This window comes from Molossus molossus, unplaced genomic scaffold (assembly GCF_014108415.1).
Source record: "Molossus molossus isolate mMolMol1 unplaced genomic scaffold, mMolMol1.p scaffold_m16_p_3, whole genome shotgun sequence".
NCBI lineage: Eukaryota > Metazoa > Chordata > Mammalia > Chiroptera > Molossidae > Molossus > Molossus molossus.
In genome coordinates, this window is record NW_023425366.1 from 130,858,395 (window position 1) to 130,882,037 (window position 23,643).

The 23,643-nt window shown below is 42.0% G+C and overlaps 1 protein-coding gene and 1 non-coding gene across 2 annotated transcripts in view; both read left to right on the plus strand.

Moving 5' to 3' along the window:
* The window catches only part of DNAH3 (dynein axonemal heavy chain 3), a 229,454-nt gene that overhangs the window by 21,154 nt on the left and 184,657 nt on the right, over positions 1 to 23,643 (plus strand). Inside the window, exons 8-10 of the mRNA XM_036279927.1 lie at positions 13,400 to 13,525; positions 14,547 to 14,742; positions 17,337 to 17,516. Of these exons, the coding sequence (XP_036135820.1) occupies positions 13,400 to 13,525; positions 14,547 to 14,742; positions 17,337 to 17,516 (502 nt within the window). The remainder of the gene's footprint in view (positions 1 to 13,399; positions 13,526 to 14,546; positions 14,743 to 17,336; positions 17,517 to 23,643) is intronic.
* Positions 21,772 to 21,878, plus strand: LOC118642942. The gene has a single exon (XR_004961851.1). It is a non-coding gene; the product is annotated as a U6 spliceosomal RNA (small nuclear RNA).

Here is a 23,643-nt window from a genome sequence, read left to right on the forward strand (position 1 = left end):
TTTGTATTTCTGTGGTGTCAGTTGTTACTTCTCCGCTTTCCTTTCTGATTTTGTGTATTTGGGTTCTCTCTCTCTCTGTTTCTTGGTGAGTCTAGCTAAGGGTCCATGAATCTTGTTTATCTTTTCAAAAAACCAGCTCTTTGTTTCATTGATCCTTTGAATTGTTTTTTTGGTCTCTGTGTCATTTATTTCTGCTCTAATCTTTACTATTTTCTTCCTTCTACTTGCTCTGGGGTTTTATTTTTGTTTGCTTTCTAATTATTTAAGTTGTGAGGTTAGACAGTCAATTAGAAATTTTTCTTGGTTCTTATGTAGGCCTGTAACGCTTTGAACTTCCCTCTCAGAACTGCTTTTGCTGCATCCTGCAGATTTTGTGTTGTTGCGTGTTCATTTTCATTGGTTTCCAGGAAGTTTTTAATTTCTTCCTTGATTTCCTCGGAAACCCATTCAATGTTCAATAACATGCTATTTAGCCTTCATGTTTTTAAATGTTTTTGCATATTCTTGTTGCAATTGATTTCTAGTTTCATGCCGCTGTGATCTGAGAAGATGCTTGATGTGATTTCAATCTTCTTGAACTTGTAGAGATTTAGTTTGTGTCCTATCATGTGGTCTATCTTTGAGAATGTCCCATGTACACTTGAGAAGAATGTGAATTCTGTAGACTTGGGGTGTAATTCTCTGTAGATATCTCTTAAATCCATTTGGTCTAGTGCTTCATTTGGAGTCTCTGTTTCCTTGCTAATTTTTTGTCTAGAAGATCTATCCAGTGGTGTCCACGGCGTGTTGAAGTCCCCTGCTATGATTGTATTCCTGTCGATTTCTCCTTTGAAGTCCTCCAGAAGATTTTTTTTTTTTTTTTTTTTTTTTTTTTTTTATTTTCTTATCCTCACCCGAGGATATTTTTCCATATTTTGTACAGATAGAGTGGGAGGGAGAGAGAGGAAGGGAGAGAGTGAGAGAAACATCGATGTGAAAGGGACACATCGAGTGGCTGCCACCCGCACGACCAACCAGGGCCGGGGACAAACTGCAACCGAAGTATGTGCCCTTAGCGGGAACCGAACCCGGGTCTCTCCGGACCGCAGGCCGACGCTTTAACCGCTGAGCCAAACTGGCCAGGGCCAGAAGATTTTTAATATATCTTGGTGCTCCTATATCGGGTGCATATATGCTTACCAAGGTACATCTTCCTGTTGGATAGATCCTTTCAATATTATGTAGTGGCCTTCTTTGTCTCTGGTTATGGCCTTCATTTTAAAATCTATTTTTTCAGATATGAGTATTGCTACCCCAGCTTTTTTTTTTGCTTTCCATTTGCTTGGAAAATTTCTTTCCATCCCTTCACTTTCAACCTATGTGAGTCTTTTGTTGTGAGGTGGGTCTCTTGTAAACAACATATACATGAGTCATGCTTTCTTATCCAATCAGCCTCCCTGTGTCTTTTTATGGGAGCATTCAATCCATTTATATTTAAGATGATTATTGATATGTACTTATTTATTGCCATTTTTGTTTAGTTTGGTTATATTTTTCTTCCTATTTCTTCTACTAATTACAGTAGTCCTTTTAACATTTCTTGCAGTTCTGGTTTGGTGCTAACGTATTCCCTTAGCCTTTTTTTTGTCTGGGAAGCTCTTTATTTGACCTTCTATTTTGAATGATAGCCTTGCTGGGTAGAGTAGTCTTGGATTCAGATCCTTGTTTTTCATGACCTTGATTACTTCCTGCCATTCCCTTCTGGCCTGTAGTGTTTCTTGTGAGAAGTCAGCTGAGAGCCTTATAGGGCTTCCTTTGTAGGTAACCTGTTGCTTATCTCTTGCTGCCTTTAGCATTCTCTCTTCGTCTTTAATTTTGGGCATTTTAATTACTATGTCTTGGTGTGGGCCTGTTTGGGTTATTCTTACTTGTGGCTCTCTGTGCTTCTTGAACTTGAATGCCTTCTTCCTTCATCAAATTAGGGAAGTTTTCTGTCACTATTTCTTTGAATATATTCTTTAACCCTTGCTCATTTTCTTCTTCTTCAGGGACTCCGATGATGTGAATGTTATTACATTTCCAGTTGTCCCACAGTTCTCTTAAGCTATCTTCCTGTTTTTTAATCTTTTTTTTCTTTTGGTTTTCTGACTAATTGATTTTTTCTACCCTGTCTTCTAATTCACTGATCCGGTCCTCAGCTTCCTCTACTCTGCTTTTTAGACCTTCCAATATGTTCTTTATTTCTGTTATGTCATTTTTTATCTCTTCTTGGTGGTTCTTAATTTCCAATTGGTTTATTTTCAGCATCTCTATGTCCTTACTCATGCTGTTGAGCTTCCTCAAGATCATGGCTCTGAATTCTAGCTCTGTTTACTTGCCTAACTGATCCACATTGATCTCATCTTTAGTGGAAGTCTCTTGTTCTTTCCTTTGGCTTTTGTTTCTGTGTTTCACCATTTTGGCTATCACACTGGGCTTTGGAGCCTGTCTAGTTTTCCCTGTGGGTGTTGGTGTTCTGCTGTTTGTTGTGCCTTCTCCTGGGTTTAGATGAGCAAGGGAGGACCCACGTTAAACATCACTGTCAAGTCTTACTTTCCTGGTTAAAGTTGCTAGCCTAGGAAAGGTACTGTTATCCTCTAGCTTTTTGCCTGGAGGCTAGCAGTTGAGGTTACTTGAAGAGTTTTGGGTTGTCCGTTGATTGAAAAAGTCCCTTACTTGCTCACCTTAAGGGGATTTCCCAAGGGTGGGGCAGATGCTGGTTGTTAGTGAGCCTCAATTAGCATTTCAATAGCACACAGGGTGTGGTTGGATCTCTGAGGGAGGGGCTGCTGTCTCTCCCCAGAGCCCTGGGAAAGAGCAAGTGGGCCACCGTCCTGCGTGGCCGCAACTCAGCAAAAGCTCTGAGCGCCCTCCAAATCCCGAGTGTCCCCACACAGTTCCAGGTCCAGTTCACCCTCCTCTGCCGAGCCCAAGGTGAGTGGCTGTGGCTTTTTTAGCCTTTGTCCCAGCTCTGTGCTGTGGCGCTGCTTGGGACTTTAACCCAAGGATGCTGCTCACAGCTAAGGCCGCTTCTGTCTGTGGGCTTCCAGCCCCCCTCTCATGCCTTCGCAATCCTACCAGGATCGAGTCAGTGTCCCTGGTTATATGGTCCTTGCAAGCTGCTTTTCTGTTGCTTTTTCCTGTCGATTTGTCTGTGTTATAGTTGTAGTTCCAGTTTGGTTCTGGGAGATGGTCTGTGTAGCTTTCGTTCACTCCACCACCGTTTTGGAATCTTTGATGTCTGAGATTTTGTTGCGTACATTTTCTTCCAGAATTTTTATGGATTCACAAGTTACATTTAAGTCTTTTATCCATTTTGAGTTTATTCTCATGTATGGTATAAATTGGTGTTCTAGCCTCATTTATTTTAAAGTGGTTGTCCAATTTTCCCAGCACCATTTATTGAAGAGACTGTCTTGACTCCACTGTATGCTCTTGCCAACTTTGTCAAATATTAATTGAGCACATTGTCTTGGGTCAATTTCTGTGTTCTTTATTCTGTTCCATTGATCTATCTGCCTGTTCTTGTGCCAGTACCAGGCTGTTTTGATTACAGTGGTTTTGTAGTATAACCTGAAATCTGGTAATGTGATCCTTTCTACTTTGTCCTTCTTTTTCAAGATTGCTGTGGCTATTCGGGGTCTTTTTTGTTCCATATAAACTTTTGGAGTGTTTGTTCTAGTTCTGTGAATTATGTCATTGGTATTTTGATGGAGATTGCATTGAATCTATAGATTTCTTTGAGTAGTATGGACATTTTAATGATGTTAATTCTTCCAATCCATGAACAAGGTATGTGCTTCCACTTTTTTATATCTTCCTCTATTTCTTTATTCAATGTCCTGTAGTTTTCTGCAAATAGGTCCTTTACTTCTTTGGTTAAGTTTATTCCCAGGTATCTTAATTTTTTTTTGCTGCGATGTTAAATGGGATTGTCTTTTTAGTTTCTCTTTCTGTGATTTCATCATTGGTGTATAAGAATGCCATTGATTTCGTAATGGTAATTTTGTATCCTGCTACTTTGCCAAATTCATTTAATAAGTCTAGTAGACTTTTGATGGAGTCGTTAGGGTTTTCTATGTACAATATCGTCATCTGCAAATAAAGACTATTTCACTTCCTCCTTTCCAGTTTAGATCCCCTTTATATTTTCTTCATGTCTAATCACTGTGGCTAAGACCTCCAGTACTATGTTAAATAAGAGTGGTGAAAGTGGGTTTCCCTGTCTGGTTCCCATTCTTAGGGGGAATGCTTTTAGTTTTTGCCCATTGAGTATGATGTTGGCTGTAGGTTTTTCATATATGGCCTTTTTTATGTTGAGATATGATCCCTTTATTCCCAGATTGTTGGGCATTTTTATCAAAAATGGATGCTAGATTTTGTTGAATGCTTTTTTAGCATCTATTGATATGATCATATAGTTTTTATCTTTTTGTTGTTGTTGTTTATGTGGTGTATCACATTTATTGATTTGTGAATATTTACCATCATTGCATACCTGGGATGAAACCCACTTGGTCATGATGAATAATTAATTGTTTTGATGTATTGCTGGATCTGATTTGCTAATATTTTGTTAAGGATTTTGGCATCTGTGTTCATTAGGGATATTGGCCTGTAGTTTTCTTTCTTTGTAGTATCTTTATCCAATTTTGGAATTAGGATTATGCTGGCCTCATAAAATGACTTTGCAAGTGTTCCATCTTCTTGGATTTTTTGGAATAGTTTGAGGAGAATGGATATTAGATCTTCTTTGAATGTTCAGTAAAACTCCCCCGTGAAGTCATCTGGGCCTGGGTTTTTGTTTGCTGGGAGTTTCTTGATTACATCTTCAATTTCCTTTGTTGTTATTGGTCTGGTCAAGTTTTCTATCTCTTCTTGGTTCAGTTTTAGGAAGCTGTGTGTTTCTAGAAATTTGTCCATTTCTCCTAGATTGTCCAATTTTTTGGCATATAGTTGTTCCTAGTATGTTTTGATGATCCTTTGTATTTCTGTGGTGTCAGTTGTTACTTCTTCTCTTCCATTTCTGATTTTATTTGGTTTCTCTCTTTTTGTTTCTTGGTGAGTCTGTCTAAAGGTCCATAGATCTTGCTTATCTGTTCAAAGAACCAGCTTTTTGTTTCATTGATCTTTTGAATTGTTTTTTTAGTCTCTAGGTCCTTTATTTCCACTCTGACTTTTACTATTTCCTTCCTCCTACTAGCTCTGGGTTTTTCTTTTTGTTCACTTTCTAGTTCTTTAAGTTGTAGGATTAGAAAGTCAATTAGGAATTTTTCTTGTTTCTTGAGGTAGGCCTGTGGTGCTATGCACTGCCCTCTCAGGACTGCTTTCACTGTGTCCCATAGATTTTGTGTTGTTGTGTGTTCGTTTTCATTGGTTTCCTGGAAGTTTTTAATTTCTTCCTTGGTCTCATTAGTTACCCATGCGTTGTTTAATAACATGCTATTTAGCCTCCAAGTGTTTGAATGTTTTTGTGTGTTTTTATTGTAATTGAGTTCCAGTTTCATGCCACTGTGATCTGAGAAGATGCTTGATATGATTTCAATTTTCTTGAATTTGTATAGATTTGCTTTATGTCCTATCATGTGGTCTATCTTTGAGAATGACCCATGTGCACTTGAGAAGAATGTATATTCTGCAGCTTTGGGGTGAAATGTTGTGTAAATATCAATTAAGTCCAACTGATCTAGTTTGTCTTGTAAGAATCCATGTCCTTGTTAAATTTTTGTCTAGAAGATCTATTCAGTGGTTTCAGTGGCATGTTAAAGTCACCCACTATGATCGTGTTATTATTGATCTCTCCCTTGAAGTCCACCAGAACTTTTTAAATATGTTTTGGTGCTCCCATATTGGGTGTGTATATGTTTACCAGGGTCATATCCTCTTGTTGGATTGCTCCTTTTAATATTATGTACCGGCCTTCTCTGTCTCTTATTATGGCCCTTGTTTTGAAGTCTGTCTTGTCATATATGTGTATTGCTACATCAGCTTTTTTTCATTTCCATTTGCTTGGAAAATTGTTTTCCGACCCTTCACTTTCATCCTGTGTGAGTTTTTTGTTGTGAGGTGGGTCTCTTGTAGACAGCATATATATAGGTCATGTTTTCTTATCCAATCAGCTACCCTATGTCTTTTAATTGGAGCATTTAAGCCATTTACATTTAAGGTAATTATTGATAGATAGTAATTATTTGCCATTTTAATTTTATGCTTGTGTTCCTCTCTCTCTCTCTCTCTCTCTGTCTCTCTCTCTCTCTCTCTCTCTCTCTCTCTCTCTCTCTCTCTCTCGTTTCTTCTTTTTCTTACAACAATCCCTTCAGCATTTCTTGCAGTGCTGGTTTGGTGGTGGTAAATTTCTTTAGCTTTTTTTTTTTAATCTGTGAAGCTCTTTATTTCTCCTTCAATTTTGAATGATAGCCTTGCTGGATAGAGTTGTCTTGGATTCAGACCCTTGCCTTGCATTACTTTGTACACTTCATGCCACTCCCTTCTGGCCTGCATCATTTCTATTGATAAATCAACTGATAGTCTAATAGGAGCTTCCTTGTAGGTAACTTTCTGTCTCTCTCTTGCTTCCTTTAAGATTCTTTCTTTGTCTTTAATGTTTGACATTTTTATTATGATGTGTCTAGCTGTGGGTCTTCTGGGGTTCATCTTGCTTGGAACTCTCTGTGTTTTCCTGGACTTGTGTGACTTTTTCCTTCACCAGTTTAGGGAAGTTTTCTGTCATTATTTCTTCAAACAGATTCTCTATTCCTTTCTCTGATTCTTCTCCTTCCAGACTGCCTATAATGCGAATGTTGTTACATTTTGTATTGTCCCACAACTCCCTTAAACTTTCCTCCTGCTTTTAAAAATTTTTTTTTCCATTTGCTGCTCTATTTGGGTGTTTTTCTCTACCTTGTCTTCTAAGTCACTGATTTTGTCTTCAGTTTCTTCTAATCTGCTATTAAACCCTTCTAAGGTCTTTTTCATAACAACTATGTCATTCTTTACTTCCTCTTGATTTTTATGCATAACATCTACCTTTTTTTTAAGCTGAAGTAGTTCCCAGTAAGCTCTTCATAATTCTTATTAAGTTGCTTGTAGTTATCACCAAATTGTTTGAGCACCCTTAAAATTATTGCTTTGAATTCTTTATCTGACAACTTGCTGTCTTCAATTTTCTATAGTCTCTTTTCTGGTGATTCCTTTTTTTATTTCTTTTGGGTGTTCTTTCTTTGTCTCCCCATTTTAGCTGTCTGGTAGCTCTATACCCACTGAGGGATGTTTGGATGTGTATGCAGCTCACTGTATATCAAATAAGGCTACTGTGCCTCCCAGCCTGTTTTGTTGCGTGTAGCCTCTTGCCTGCTGTGGATCCTGGAGGATTGACTACTGGGGGCTGGTACTGGTGTGTCCTGATAGAGCTGCTGCTGGATCACGTGGGCCCCTCTGGAGCTGAGTTCCCTGCTGGTCACTGGTACCACCTGTAGCTATATAGCTCAGGCCCTGTTGGAGCTATGCTCCCTGCCCATACCATGGGCAACTGGATCCACAGTCCCTTTAGAGACCAGAATCCACACCTATCTTGTGGATATCTGGGTCGCACAGGCCTCTCTGGTGACCCAGCACCCCACAGGTCCTATGGGCAGCTGAATCGCACAGCCTCTTTGGAGACCCGGCTCTACACCTACCTTGTGGGCTGCTGGGTTGCACAGGACTCTCCAGTGCCTCAGCACCCCACAAGTCCCATGGGTAACTGGATCACACAGTCTATTTTGATACCCAGTTCTACAACTACCTTGTGGGCTGCTGGGTTGCACAAGCCTCTCTGGTGCCCCTGCACCCTGCAGGTTGCACTGGCAGGTAGCTGGAACGCACCAGTCCCTCTCGGGATTCAGCTTCCCACTGCTCTTGTGGGCCACTGGGTCACACAAGCCTCTGTGAAGCCCCAGGGCCAGCTGCTGGTGGCTGGAGAGTGCTGCTGCCCTGTGGGGCTCAATTCCTGCTCAGCCTTTGCTGTAGTTTTTGGGGATGGGTCTCAGCTGCTGGTTTGTGCTTCTGTTGCCTGGGGATGGATGTCTACTCTCCAGTCTCTGTTGCTGGGGATATATCTCGACTCTGATCAGGCTGCTACTATGGGGGATGGTGCTGGGCTCCCGGCCATCTGTGGCTTCCACAACTGGCACCTTGGTAGCTCCACTACTATGCACTGGTTTGTGTTGACATAGGGTGTCCACTGGTCCGATGGTGACAGGTGCACTGGTGGGCTCAGGTTGCTGGACCCTGGCCACTCCCACTGCCTCCTCCCAGGGAAGACCCGGGATCTCCCAAAATGGTGGGACCTCCCTGCAGTGCAGGGAGAAGCACCCTGGAGAGCCGCTTACCGAGGTAGCTGGCTGCTCCCCATCCACAGCGCAGGAACCTTCTGCTCCACGTCTCTGCACTGCACGAGTTTGGTCATCCACCTTCATGTCCACTCACACTATCTCACACACTAGTTCACTCTCTCATGTACTCACCCTCTCTCCGATCCTGCCCGCCGCCATCTTTTTCTGTGTGTTTTTGTTTTAATTGATTTCTAGTTTTATGTCATTGTGATTTGAGAAGGTACTTGATATGATTTCAATGTTTTTGAACTTGTTGAGACTTAGTTTGTGTCCTAACATGTGGTCTGTCTTTGCGAATGTCCCATATGCACTTGAGAAGAATGAGAATTCTGCAGTTTTGTGTTTAATTATCTGTAGATATCTATTAAATCCATTTGATCTAGCACTTCAATTAGAGTCTGTGTTTTCTTGTTAATTTTTTGTCTAGATGATCTAGCCAGTGATGTCAGCAGGGTGTTGAAGTCCCCTGCTGATTGTATTGCTGTCAATTTCTCCTTTGAAGTCCTCCAGAAGATTTTTAATATATTTTGGTGGTCCTGTATTGTGTGCATATATGTTTATCAAGGTTATATCCTCCTGTTGGATAGATCCTTTCCATACTATGTAGTGGCGTTCTTTGTCTCTGGTTATGGCCTTTATTTTGAAGTCTATTTTATTGGATATGAGTATGGCTACTGCAGCATTTTTTTCCTTTCTGTTTGCTTGGAAAATTTTTTTCCATCCCTTCATTTTCAATCTATGTGAGTCTTTTGTGAGGCGGATCTCTTGTAAACAACATATAGATGAGTCATGCTTTCTTATCCAATCAGCTACTCTGTGTCTTTTGATTGGAGGCTTAATCCATTTACATTTAAGGTTATTATTTATATGTACTTATTTATTGCCATTTTTGTTTATTGTGCTTCAGTTTCTCTTCCTATTTCTTCTGTTTATTATAGTTTTTGTTTGTTTGTTTGTTTGTTTGTTTGTTTGTTTTTTGCAGTGCTGGTTTGGTGCTTATATATTTCCTTAGCCTTTTTTTTTTTTTTTTGGTCTGGGAAGCTCTTTATTTCACTTTCTATTTTGAATGATAGCCTTACTGGATAGAGTAGTCTTGACTTCAGATCCTTGTTTTTCATTACCTTGATTACTTCATGTCATTCCCTGTGTCCTGTCGTGTTTCTGTTAAGAAGTCAGGTGATAGCCTTATGGGGGTTCCTTTGTAGGTAACCTGTTGCTTATCTCTTGCTGCCTTTAGGATTCTCTTCCTTTCTCTAATTTTTGGCATTTTAATTATTATTTGCCTTGGTGTTTTCTGTTTGGGTCCTTCTTACTTGGGGCTCTCTGTGCTTCTTGAACTTATATGCCTATTTTCTTCACCAAGTTAGGAAAGTTTTCTGTCACTATTTCTTCAAATATATTCTCTAACCTTGTTCATTTTCTTCTTCTTCTTCTTCTTCTTCTTCTTCTTCTTCTTCTTCTTCTTCTTCATCTGGAACCCTTATAATGCGGATATTGTTAATTTTCATATCGTCCCACATTTCTCTTAGGCTCTCTTCCTGTCTTTTAATTATTTTTTCTTTTTCTTTTTCTGGTTGGGTGATGTTTTTCTACCCTATCTTCTAATTTACTGATCCAGTCCTCAGCTTCTTCTACTCTGCTTGTTATTCCTTCCAATGTGTTCTTTATTTCTGTTTGTGATTCTTCATTTCTGCTTGGTGGTATTTTATTTCCAAGTGGTTGATTTTCAATGTTTCTATATTTTTACTCATGCTTTTGAGCTCTTTGCTCATGCTGTTGAGCTTCCTCATAATCATTACTCTGTACTCTGCCTCTGATAACTTGCTTAATTCCATTTCATTTAGCCCTTCTTCTGTAGATTTCTCTTGTTCCTTCATTTGGGATTTGTTTCTTTGTTTCACCATTTTGGCTGTCTCAGTGTTTTGGAGCCTGCCAAATTTTTCTTGTTGGTGTTGGTGTACCACTGCTTGTGGTTCCCTCTACTAGGTTTGGATGAGTGTGGGAGGTCCCACATTAAACACCACTGTCAAGTCTTACCTTCCTGAATAAATGTAAAGGCCAATCAAAGGTTCAGTTATCCTCTAGCTTTTGCCTGCAGGCTATTAGTCTCAGTTACTTGATGAGCCTTGGTTTGTAGCCCTCTGCTGAATAAAAAATCTCTCAGGTGTGAGAGGATTTTCAGCAGGTGGGGCACTTGCTTACTGCCAGACTCTAGCTGTTAATGAGCCACAATTTGCACTTGTCTGGCCTGGTTTGGTGTTGTTAAATTCCTGATGGAGGGGCTTTGCTTCTTCCCCAGGCTCTGGGAAGGGGCTCTTTGAGTAGGATAGCTACTGTCCTATAAAGGAGCGATGCAGCATAAAATTCCAGATGTCCTCCCTCCCAGCTCTTCGAACACCCAAGTCTCTCCACACAGTTCCAGTCCAGTCTGGCCTCCCTCTGTCAGAGCCCAAGGTGAGTGGCAATAGTTAATTTAGTGCTCTGCCATGTTTTTCTTTTGCACTTCTCCTTGCTGGACAAAGCTTTAGTTCTGGTGTTCTCAGCCAGGTGTTATGTGGTTGCCTTTTCCTGTCCCAACACTCTGTGCTGTGGAGCCAGATTGGGGCTTCAACCCTGACTACTCCAAGGGAACTGTTCACAGTTAAAACAGCCCTCACCTGCTGTCCCTGGGCTCCCATCCTGCTGTCTCATGCCTCTGCATTTTCTACCGGGCTTGATTTGGTATCCTCTTTCTGTCTCTGGTTATATTGGTTCTCTCCAGCTGCTTTTCTGTTGGTTTTTCCTGATGATTTTTCTTTGTTTTAGTTGTAATTCCAGTTTTGTCCTAGGTGATGGTCTGTGTAGCTTCCATTCACTCCATCACCATTTTTTTCTTCCTGAATTCCATTTTCTAAGGCTTGGTAGGTATCAATCAAGACTTAAAAATGAGGTAAATTTAAATTAGAGTAATAATTTATAGACTGGGCTTTGAAACTAACCTGTGTGGGGTCTAGTTCTTGCTCTGTCACTACTGAACTTTGTGGTGTGAGGGATTTAATCTCTCTGGGCCCCTAGTTTTTATATGCAAAATGGGAATAATAGCATTGCTTACCTCAGGCGGCTTTTGAGTGCCATGCTGGGAACAGTTATGGGCATACCTTAGTCGCTCAATAAAGGGAGGTGCTGTATTAACAACAAGCCTGTTTATTCCTCAAAAATAAATCAACCAAGAAATTAACAAGGAACTCAGTCCCAGGCCTAGTAAAATTGACAGAGGCTCTATGTCTAGAGGATGTGCACATGAGTTCAATTTAATTATGTAATGAAGACAGCAAATTAGTGACCCTGTAGCCTGTACTGAGAAGAAAGGATTCTCAACACCTGCTTTTCATGGCTCCGTAAAGAAAATTATGTAGGCAACAAGGCACAAAAACAAACCAGAATCATTCAAAAGGTTTTGGTCAGCAGAATCAGAAAATTCACAATGAAAAAGATTTGTTGAGGAAATGATATGGGGTAATTTTCTTACATGACCTGTACTATTTAACTTTAAAAATTTTAAGAGGTCACCTAGTTATCTATGAAGAGTGAAATGTTTGGTGACAGAATGGGGTTGTGATCTGAAAAAAGAATAGATTTTCTGGCCACAGTGGGAAGTTTGTTAGGACTCAGCTAAAGATGTATAACATAATTATCAGGTGGTGACAAGGGCCACACTGAGGCTGGATATCAGTGTATGTGGTGAGTGAGGTCCCCAGGTTCTGCCTTCCCCTGGCAGTGCTCTGTGACTGGCCAGGCAAGATGACAACTAGGTTCATGACCTGCACCGAGAAGGAATAGAGGCTGTGGATTTTAGGAGGACAAGTGCCTAAATGTCATTACAGTGGGCGATGAAAATGAGAAGCAAGAACTGGGACAAGCTAAGAAGCACAGCAGAGGTCTCCCTGGGGAGCGACAGGCACTGATGATTGAAAGAGTGATTTATAAATGAGTGGAATCCATCAGGAAGAGAAATGGTGGTCCTAAGAGCCAAAAAAAAAAAATCTTGGGTAGTGTGGTGAAGGACTACTTATCCATTGATCTGAAAGAAATAGGAAAAAATAAGAGCACCACAGAGAGGGGGCATTCATTCGACAAATATACAGGGCATCCAAAAGAAATGTATACAGGGTGTCTGTAGATTCAATTACATTTTGAAAATGAAATGTATTTTAATAAACACTGGCTTTGCCCTGGCTGGTTTGGCTCAGCAGATAGAGAGTCAGCCCTCGAACCAGAGAGTCACAGGTTCAATTCTAGTCAAGGGCACGTGTCTCAGTTGCACTTTGGTCCCCAGCCCTGGTTGGGATCGTGCAGGAGGCAACCATTCAATGTGTCTCTCTCACATCATTGTCTCTCTCTCTCTCTCTCTCTCCCCCCCCCCCACTCTATCTGACGATAAATGGGGGAAAAAAGGATACTCGAGTGAGCATTTTTTAAAAATAAAATAAACACTGTCTTTATGCTTATTCAAAGTTGGCATGCATTTTTTGGGACACCCTATATTTGGGGTGCCTGCATCATGGAAGGCAGCATGCTGAGGCAGGCTGTGTGTCTTGGGGAACCTGTCCAGTGTAGGTCTATAGGGTATTTTCTTGAGTAATTCAACACCTCACTTGATCATGGAGATGCTCTGTGTGCCCTGCCCTCTCTGTCTTCACTGTTTCTTGTAAAGAACTTTGATTGGTCCATTTGATATCCCCATTTCCAGCCAACCAAATATGAGTTGGTGCCAAAACCCCATCCCCAGATGGGTTACCCAGCATGATGCACAGGAAGAATCAGTAAACACCTGTTGAGTTGGCTCATTTTTCTACTCTTTGCAAGAGTTTTTGTAGACTACCCACTTCCTCCTCAGACTCCCCGATTTTTTAGATATACTTAGTTTTGATCTGTTTAAATCTCCCCTCATTGAAGAAAGAGAGCCTTTTCCTCACAATCTATCACTGAGTGCCTTGCAGCTGAGGTAGTTTCTCCCTTCCTCTTGGCAGATTCAGAGACCTCAGGTTTGTGCGAACGGCAGAACTCCTGGCGGGGAAATTGCCTTTGCAGCCTCACGAATATCAGGATGTGATCCGGAAACAGTGTATGGAAGCACGCCAGGTCCTCCTTGACACGTCAGTATCTGGCCCCCGTGGGCTGCCTCACCAAGCGGGATGGCAGCGAGCTCTCTGCATGAAAACCGCAGCCAGGGCTGCACAGTGTGCTGACCCCCGGCGTCTTCTCTGCCCTCTTCCTCTCCGGGCCCAGCCATGCCCTCACGCCCTGCTCTTCCCCGCGCCCACACCCTCCGCCTCTCCTACCCTCGGGAGGGTGCCCTTGCACCCCCTCTGCAATCGCAGGCCTTGCCGGGTCACAGGACAGTGCAGCCGAATGACGTGCACTCAGGTGGTCCGGATAAACAGCCACAGGGTCCCAAAGTTAGGGGGTTTTCAGTCACTTAGACGATTCCTTTTCCTTTGCAAACACATGCAGGGCTATGTCCAGAGAAATGTCCCATGTAGAACGATGATGATAATGCCTACCACTGCGATTTTGTCATCAGAGAATATGTATGTCTATGCAGTAGCTGGCACACAGTAGCTGCTTGGTACATAGGGTCATTATTGCCTCTGACGGTGGCTGGTGCTAGAGCAGTAGTTTGCTGGCAATCAGGAGAGAGAGGTAATAGATGGAAAGACAGGGTCCCCACTGGGAATGGGGATTGGAAGGTGGGGAAGCAAGGAGAGGAGCAGCGAGGCATCCACGCCTTCGTCTGGTTTCTAACGACCCCTCCCCACGTCTGGACGCACTGCCACATGGAGCCCCTCCTCTGAGTTTTCTCTTCTCCTCTTTCTCTTCCCCTACAGCATCTGAGTCAGAGGCCAGGCATTTGCCAGGGAGAGAAGTTTCACGAAACATTCCAGTTCGTAGCCCCTTCACCCCAGTCTCTGATAATAATAGAAAAGCAATAAACTCTTTCAGCAGAACATGGCAGTAGCATCCCCTGTCCATCTGGGTACTGTTAGTGGAAGAATCACCTCTCGAGTCGGATCTCACTGGTTTGTTCTCAGGAAAGGGGTGTTAGGCGAGGCTGCCAGGGGTGTGAAAGTCCCGATTCGAAGAGGTGCTGAATTGGATGCCCTCCCGTCTTTGCAGGTGGATCCCCACCTGTGCCCAGCTGTTTGTCTCCCAGAGGGAGCACTGGGTCCACTTTGCTCCCAAGAGTGACTACGACTCCTCTCGCAACATTGAGGAGTATTTTGCTTCTATTGCGTCGTTCATGTCGCTGCAGCTCAGAGAGCTGGTCATTAAGTCTCTTGAGGATCTCGTTTCCTTTTTCATGACACACAAGGTAAGTGAGGGCCGTAAAGAAGCCCTTGCCACGCCCTGGCCAGTTTAGCTCAGTGGTTACAGCATCGGCCCAAAGACCAAAGTGTTGTGGGTTCAATTCCAGTCAGGGGCAGTTGTGGTTCATCCCCGGCCCTGGTCGGGGTTGTGCAGGAGGCAACCAGTCGATGTGTCTCTCATCTATGTTTCTCTCCCTCTCTCTCCCTCCCTCCCACTCTATCTGAAGATAAATAGAAAATATCCTTGGGTGAGGATTAAAAAAAAGAAGAAGTCCTTTCTAGGGGACATGACCAAGATGAGTAAGGATCCCATCAGTTATGAGCCAGAACAAAAAATAAAATGCTTGATCCACACCCACTTCAATTCATTATTAGTTTGTTTATTTACTTATTTTAACTTTTTTTCATTATTGATTTTTTTTTTTAGAGAGAGAGATGGAAAACATCAATGAAACATCAATGAGAGAGAACATTGATTGGCCGCCTCCTGCATGCCCCCCACTGGGGATCAGGCCCACAACCTGGGCATGTGCCCTGACCAGGAATCAAACAGGCAACCTCTTGGTACATGGGTCAATGCTCAACCAGTGAGCCACACTGACTGGGCCATCATTAGTTTATAAACTAATACTGTGAATATACAGCAAGCTTTCCTGAGATAATTACCTACTATTGGTAAAAATCTACAGAAATGGAGAAGTTGTTAGGAAAAAATTAAAGAAAGATTGCATAAAATAGAATACATACCTTTTAGAGTAGGAGGTGTGGTCACTTTTTCATCCTCTCTGTTAAAGGACAGGGTTGAAAAGGTTTGTTATCAACCTTTAGCTTGATCTTTAGGGAGTGTTGTATGTATCATTGCAGATTTTGACTTTCATTCTTCAGTCTTTGAAAGGGACGTCCCTAAAAACAAAGGGCCTTGTTGACCTAATTAATAAATTCCTTCAGGAAACTACTTCAGTGAAGTAGAAATAAAAACCAAAAACACTTAAGTCCTGGTTTTCAGCGTATCACATGATCCCCTAAACTTAGGGGGCCTAGGGATCTAGGAAGATTCTTTTGGATTTTATATCTTGTGGACATCTGGCCTTTAAAAGAGTAATATAAAGTTTAAATTGCCTGGTTATAAAAGGTTAAGTTCTAGGGAGTCTTACAAATCAAATAAAGATAAACAATTGACCTTTTGCTCAAAAACTATAGCAACCAGTGCTGCTGAATTTAGACTGCAGTGTTAGTACTCCAAGCGCCAATCCATAGGTGTCATTGTCACCTTTACTCTACTAAGCGGAAGGAACAATGTGCGAACAGAGCTCATTTAAAAATTCTACACAGAGGGGAAAACAAGATCTTCATGTGTCTGAAAGAAGTAGAAATTTATGGGTATTTGATGCATAGTAGGTGTTCTACAAATGTTCATCAATCTTCCTTAGACTGATCCAGAAATGTCCAAAAGCAATTAGTTAGACAAGTGCTTCACAAAGGGCCTTGTTGACCTAATTAATAAATTCCTTCAGGAAACTACTTCAGTGAAGTAGAAATAAAAACCAAAAACACTTAAGTCCTGGTTTTCAGCGTATCATGTGATCCCCTAAACTTAGGGAGCCTAGGGATCTAGGAACATTCTTTTGGAAACTGTCTGCACAAGCTAATAATACAAGATGCCTTTCATGTGTTACAGGCCCTACTGAAACTGCCGCGAAAGGCATCTTGTATTATTAGCTTGTGCAGACAGTTATGAATATCTCCACACCAATATTTTTGTTGTAGGGAAGCTTGACATTTTGAGTGTCTAAAATAGACAATAGGCTCATTAGCAACTCCATCTGAGGTATGCAGATAACTAATTATGTGTTTGGATTCAGTCAGCAAATTTTTATTGAGCACCTACCATGTGCTGAATGAAGTTTGGATATTTTGGAAGAAGTAGATGTTTCAGACACAGGCCCTGCCCTCTGGTTTAGAGAAGAATAGAAAAGATAAGATGTGCATGGCCAGTGTGGCTCAGTGGTTGAGCGGCGACCCATGAACCAAGACATCACTAGTTCGATTCCTGGTCAGGGCACATGCCCAGGTTGTGGCCATCCCCAGTGGGGGACTTGCAGGAGGTGGCCAATCAATGTTCTCTCTCATCGATGTTTCTATCTCTCTCTACCTCTCCTCTCTCTCTAAAATCAATATAAAAATTTTTTTAAAAAAAGAGAAAAGATAAGATGTACATATAAATCTCAATGAGAAAGAAAGATGAGATACCCTGAGGAAGTGGAAAATGAAGTTCAGGAGTGCAGGAGATTATATCTTGCTGGGGGAGCAAGGAGACCTCAAAGGGAGGTATTTTGTGATGAGTTTTGAAGGATGAGAAGGATTTGGAAATACTGATGCAGGAATTTCCAAGCAAAGTAAACAAACTGAGTAAAAGCTGTGGGGAGGGGAGAGGAGGAGCTCCAGGTGACTGAGCCTTCCTGAGCCCTCATTTAGAGTGAGTGGTGCAGGATGGCTTTCACACCCTTCTGATGCTGGCAGTACAGGAATGGTCAGTCCACTGCCTTGACTCTGGAAAGCCCCATTTCATGACGGTTGCCATGTCTTCTGTCTCCTGAAGGATGGGAATGACTTTGAAGAGCCCTACCAAGAGATGAAGTTCTTTATTCCTCAGCTACTCACGATCAAACTTGAAGTGGACGAGCCCATTATTGTCTTCAGTCCAACTTTTGATGACTGTTGGAAGTTAATACAGAGCTCTTTCTTGGAAATTGTTGAAAACTCTAAGGGGATCCCCAAGGTAAAATATCCACTTAATCATCCATTTGTACTTTTGTTGTTGTTGTTGCTTATAGCATAAAATATATTTAAAATTGCTATTTATAGTCAGCCAGGTGAGTTTCACTTTGGGAGATCTATCCTGAGTATACCCCCTTGACCCCAGAGAGAGGATTTGGACCATAAAGAAATGCCCATGCATTTCAGAACTCTGCTTCTAACAAGGGCATTAAGAGTCACTTTATGGGAGAGTTGAATGCCTCCCAGGATGCCAGCCTCCAAAGGTACATCTGTCCCAAGTGGTATCCAACTTGGGCCAATAATTCACAATGGAGAAGTTGCCATGAACTCACCAGTGGTCTCCCTAAAACTGTATCTGATGTAGCTCTGGAGGTTCCATGCATTTTGTTTATTGTTTGACCTCTGTCGGTGTCTGAGGAGAGTGCCCTGGCCCTTTCCAGCTTCCTTTCCAGGGCGGTATCACTAATCAGATTCCAGGCAGTGCTTAAAGAGCCCTAGGGCTGGGCTGAATCACCCACATGAGTGGGACTCTTCTGTATACCATCCTCTGTTTCCCTGTGGTGGTCAGTGTGACAAGGGAGACAGTGTGCAGGCCCAGGTGGGAGGGACCTGTGGGGTGCTCCTCTCCCCCTCTCGGCCACGCCTCGTATGTGGTATGTGCATGCTGTTGGACCATGCATCACGTGTAATGCATGCTCTTGAGTACTCTCTCTGTGGTTCTCTACTGAGAGGGCTGGTTCTAAGACCTCAGGATTTGAGTGGGTTTGGAAGAAAGCATGTGAAACCAATGCTCCAATTGGTTTCACTCTAAATTTGGGGTTTTGAACCCAACCAAGCCTGGTTAACAGGAACACTGTGTGTGTGAAGAGGGAAGAAATAGTAGGCAGTGCTCTGACAACCAGCATCCCGAGGAAAGAACTGGAAGAGCAGACCCTGTAGTTTGGAAGAATGAGTGTGGGGCTGGGCACGGATTGAGCACCCCTGCCTGAGCTCTCCCTCACGCTGCTGAGCAGAGTGTTTGCAAGGGTCCAGGTTGGGGCCGCCCAGGGCTCGTGTGGCTGCTACTGCAAACAGCAGGAGCCGGTGGTGGGTTCAGTGGCTTCTAATGAAAAGACACAGTCACAGGTCACAGTTTGTACCAGATTGAAAGCTAGGCCCAAGTGGATGCCAGTGACTGTGTCGGCCACGAGGAAAGCAGCACAGGCCCGCGTGCTCCACCTGGACACACAGGACTCTGGCTCCTGCCCCGGACAACTCAGACTATTGCCTCTCAGCTGGGTAGTGAAAATGTAAAACAATAGTTCTTCAGGGTGAATATCTAAGTAAAACATCTGAGAACAGCAATAGGTGGACAGTACCCCCAGTCTCTACCAATCTTGCCTTTTTTATGGTTAAATATGAATTTTAGAAGTTGGAAAAAGTCAGCATGAAATGTTTGATAATAGCTTCAAGGTGCAGAAGGAAAGCATATTTGTGAGAAGCTTACTAAAGGAAACCAAAGCATATTTTAAAAAATATTTGTCTTAATAAAAAAGAGAATTGAAGGAGTTCTGGTCAAGATGGTGGTATAGGTCAATGCAGCACCTGAATCCTTACACAACAACATTAGAGTTACAAGTAAACTACAGAACAGCCATCATTCAAAACTGCCTGAAATCTAGCTAAACAGAAGTCCTGTAAGTAAGGATATAAAGGAAGAAGCCATGTCAAGACTGGTAGGAAGGGCAGAGACTCAGAATGGGCTATTCCTGATAAAAATTAGGAGGGACACCTCAACTGTGAAGGTCCCCACTGAGGAGCAAGGAATCCCCATCCCACACCAGGCCACCCAGCCCAGGGTTCCAGTGACAGAAAGAGGCTGCTGGAGCCCCATCACTTCGGGCTGTAAAGCCAGTGGGAACTGAGGCTGAGGGAAGCTGAGGCTGCTGGAGCCCCAGGCCACTCCTTTTAAAGGGCCCATGCACAGACTTACTCAGACTCACTCCCTCTGGGCTCCAGCATGGGGGAGGCAGCTTGAAAAGCTCCAGAAATATGTGGGGAAGAACTGAATTGTTTAGCATCAGGGCGAGAGCCAGAGGGGCAGTTTTCTCCCAGACAGAAGAGCTGACAGAGGGCATTGTTTCTTTTCTGGGCCCTCCCACCCACAACCTGCAGTTGGGGTACCATATCTCAGTCTCCATGAACATGGCTCACACTGTTAGCCCCACACTGGTGATTCCCTGGAGACCCTGCCCCACTCAACTTTTGAGCCTCAGCCCAAGCTGATTCCAGTGGCTTTTCCATACAAATGGCCTGTCTAGGCTCATGCTTTGCATTTTCCTAAAATCTCTCAAACAAGCAGCATCTGGTCTCAGCGAGCCCTGTACTAGCAGCAGCCGGTCTGGGTTTGCAGCTTGGCCTCTCCTGGGCACCTCTAAGCCCAGCCCAAGTAGCAGCCATCGGAAGATCACTTTGTAGCTTATGCTGGGCGGCCCCAGGCTGGGCACAGGAGGTGGCTGACCTTGGCCTGTGCCTCCCAGGTAGCCCCAGAGCCAGCACACCCAGTAGACAGCTTCAGACCACGTCAAAGCACCACCACCCAACCACCTCCACAAGGGACACACTCACAGGGTGGACTCAGTGGGCACCAGAGCCCTGCTGAAGTAAGTCCTGCGTGGGTTTGGCCCCTGCAAAGCTGATCCTCCATGGTGGTCATAGTTGGTCCTTGCAGACAATCTCTCCCATTGAGGTGCCAACAGCAATCAAGGCTCAGTTACAACAAGAGGGTACACACAGCCCACATGGGGAGGCACTGGGTGATCAAGAGGCTGTGTCACTGGACCCTACAGGACACCTACTACAATAAGCCACTCTACCAAACCCAGGAGACACAGCAGCTCTACCTAACACAAAGAAACAAACAAGGGAGGCAGCCAAAATGAGGAGACAAAGAAACGTCCCAAATGAAAGAACAGAGCAAAACTCCAGAAAAAGAACTACAGTTGGCCTTTGTTTATCATGATTAATCAGTTCCAGTCTCTACCGCAGAAGTTCTCAACCTGTGGGTTGTGACCCCTTAGGGGGTCAAACGACCCTTTCATGGGGGTCACCTAAGACATAACAGTAGCAAAATTACAGTTATGAAGTAGCAACAAAAATAATTTTATGGTTGGGGGTCACCACAACATGAGGACCTGTATTAAAGGGTTGCGGCATCAGAAAGGTTGAGAACCACTGCTCTACTGCAATAAATGAATTTCTGAAAAGTGGGATTCTTTATTTATATACAGTCGTCCCTCGCCACTTTGCACTTCGACTTTCGCAGCTTCACTCTAGCACGGTCATCATTTAAAATAGAAAGACATGGGGGGATAAATAATGATGGAAAAAATAAAATTTAATTTAAGAAAATAATTGAAAGACAAATTAAGAACTTCTCAGACAAGAAAAAGCTAAAGGACTTCATCACCACCAAACCAGTATTACAAGAAATGTCAAAGGGTCTTCTTTAAGAAGAGGAAAGGGAATAAAGGATCAAAAACATAGAATAATAAAATGTCAATAAATACATATCTATCAACAATAAATGCAAATGGATTAAACATTCTAATCAAAAGACCTATGGTGAAGAGATAACAAGACATATGACTAAAGAGATAACAAAACAAGATCCTGTCTACAAGAGACTCACTTCAGATCGAAAGACACATATAGACATAAGTAAAGGATGTAAAACAATATTTCATGAAAATGGAAACAAACAAATAAAAAAGCTAAGTTAGCAAAACTTGTACCAGACAAAACAGAGTTTACATCAAAGGCATGAGACAAAGAAGGATCCAATAATTCCACTTTTAGGTACTTATCCAAAGAAAAGCAGAACACTATTTCAAAAAGACATATGTATCTATACACTCTTTGCAGTATCATTTACAAAAAGATACGGAAGCAACATAAATGTCCATCAGAAGAGGAATGAATAAAGAGTATGTGGTACATATATACAATGGAATAAGACAGCCATAAAAAAGAATGAAATCTTGCCATCTGCAACAACATGGATGGACCTAGAGGGTATTGTGCTGAGTGAAATAAGTCAGACAGAGGAAGACAAATGTCATATGGTTTCACTTATATTTGGAATCTAGAAAACAAACTAAATGAACAAGGAGAACAGAAACAGACTCATAGACCCAGAGAACATTTTACGGTTGCCAGATTGGAGGGGGCTTGGGAGAAGAGTGAAAAAGGTGAAGTGATTAAAAAGTACAGATTGGGTGCTTGCTTCAGCAGCACATATACTAAAATTGGAACAATACAGAGAAGATTAGCATGGCACCAGCACAAGAATGACACTCAGATTCATGAAGTATTTCATGTTTTTACAAAGAATCTTAAAGGAAGCAAGAGAGAGGCAGAAAGTGACCTACAAGGGAGCTCCCATTAGACTGTCAGCTGATTTCTCACTAGAAACACTGCAGGCCAGAAGAGTGGCATGAACTATATAAAGTAATGAAAGGCAAGGGTCTGAATCCAAGACTACTCTATCCAGCAAGGCTATCATTCAAAATTGAAGGTGAAATAAAGAGCTTCACAGATGAAAGAAAAGCTAAAGGAATGTACCACCACCAAACCAGCACTGCAAGAAATGCTGAAGGGACTGCTGTAAAAAGAAGAGAGAGAGAGAAAGAGAGAGAGAGAGAGAGAGAGAGAGAGAGAGAGAGAGAGAGAGAGAGGAACACAGGCATAAAATAAAAATGGCAACTAATCACTAACTATCAATAATAACCTTAAATGTAAACGGCTTAAATGCTCCAATCAAAAGACATAGGGTAGCTGATTGGATAAGAAAACACGACCCATATATATGCTGTCTACAAGAGACCCACCTCACAACAAAAGACTCACACAGGATGAAAATGAAGGTATGGCAAAAAATTTTCCAAGCAAATGGAAATGAAAAAAAAAAAGCTGGTGTAACAATACTCATATCTGATAAGATAGACATCAAAATGAGAGCCATAAGAAGAAAAAAAGAAGGTCACTACATAGTATTAAAAGTATCAATCCAACAAGAACATATAACCCTGGTAAACATATAATCACCAAATAGAGGAGCACCAAAATATATCAGAAAACTTCTGGAAGACTTTAAGGGAGAGATCAATAGCAATACAATCATAGTGGGTGACTTTAACACCCCACTGACACCACTGAATAGATCGTCTAGACAAAAAATTAACAGAGTTTGTAAATAATAAATTACATCAATTGGACTTAATTGATATTTATAGACATTTCACCCCAAAGCTGCAGAATATACATTCTTCTCAAATGTGCATGGGACATTCTCAAAGATAGACCACGTGTTAGGACACAAACTAAGTCTCTACAAATTCAAGAAGATTGAAATCATATCAAGCATCTTCTCAGATCACAGTAGCATGAAACTAGAAATCAGTTACAACAAAAAACACATACAAACACATGGAGGCTAAATAGCATGATATTAAACAATGAATCGGTTATCAAGGAGATCAAGGAAGAAATAAAAATTTCCTGGAAACCAATGAAAATGAACACACAACAACACAAAATCTATGGCATACAGCAAAAGCAGTTCTGAGAGGGAAGTCCATAGCACTGCTGGCCTACCTGAAGAAAAAAGAAAAATTCCTAATTGACTTTCTAACCCTACAACTTAAAGGACTAGGAAGTGAACAAAAATAAAAACCTAGAGCAAGTAGAAGGAAAGAAATAGTAAAGGTCAGAATGGAAATAAATAACATAAAGACTAAAGAATAAACCAAAAGATCAATGAAACAAAGAGCGGGTTCTTTGAAAAGATAAACAAGATTGATGGACCCTTAGCTAGACTCACCAAGAAACAAAGAGAGAGGACCCAAATAAAATCAGAAACAAAAGAGGAGAAGTAACAACTGATACAGCAGAAATATCAATGACCATTAAAATGTACTATGAACAAGTATAGGCCAACAAATTGGACAATCTACATGAAATGGACAAATTTCTAGAAACATAGTGTCCCAAAACTGAACCAGGAAGAGATAGAAAACTTGAACAGACCAATAACAACTAAGGATATTGAAAATATAATCAAGAATCTCCCAGAAAACAAAAGCCCAGGC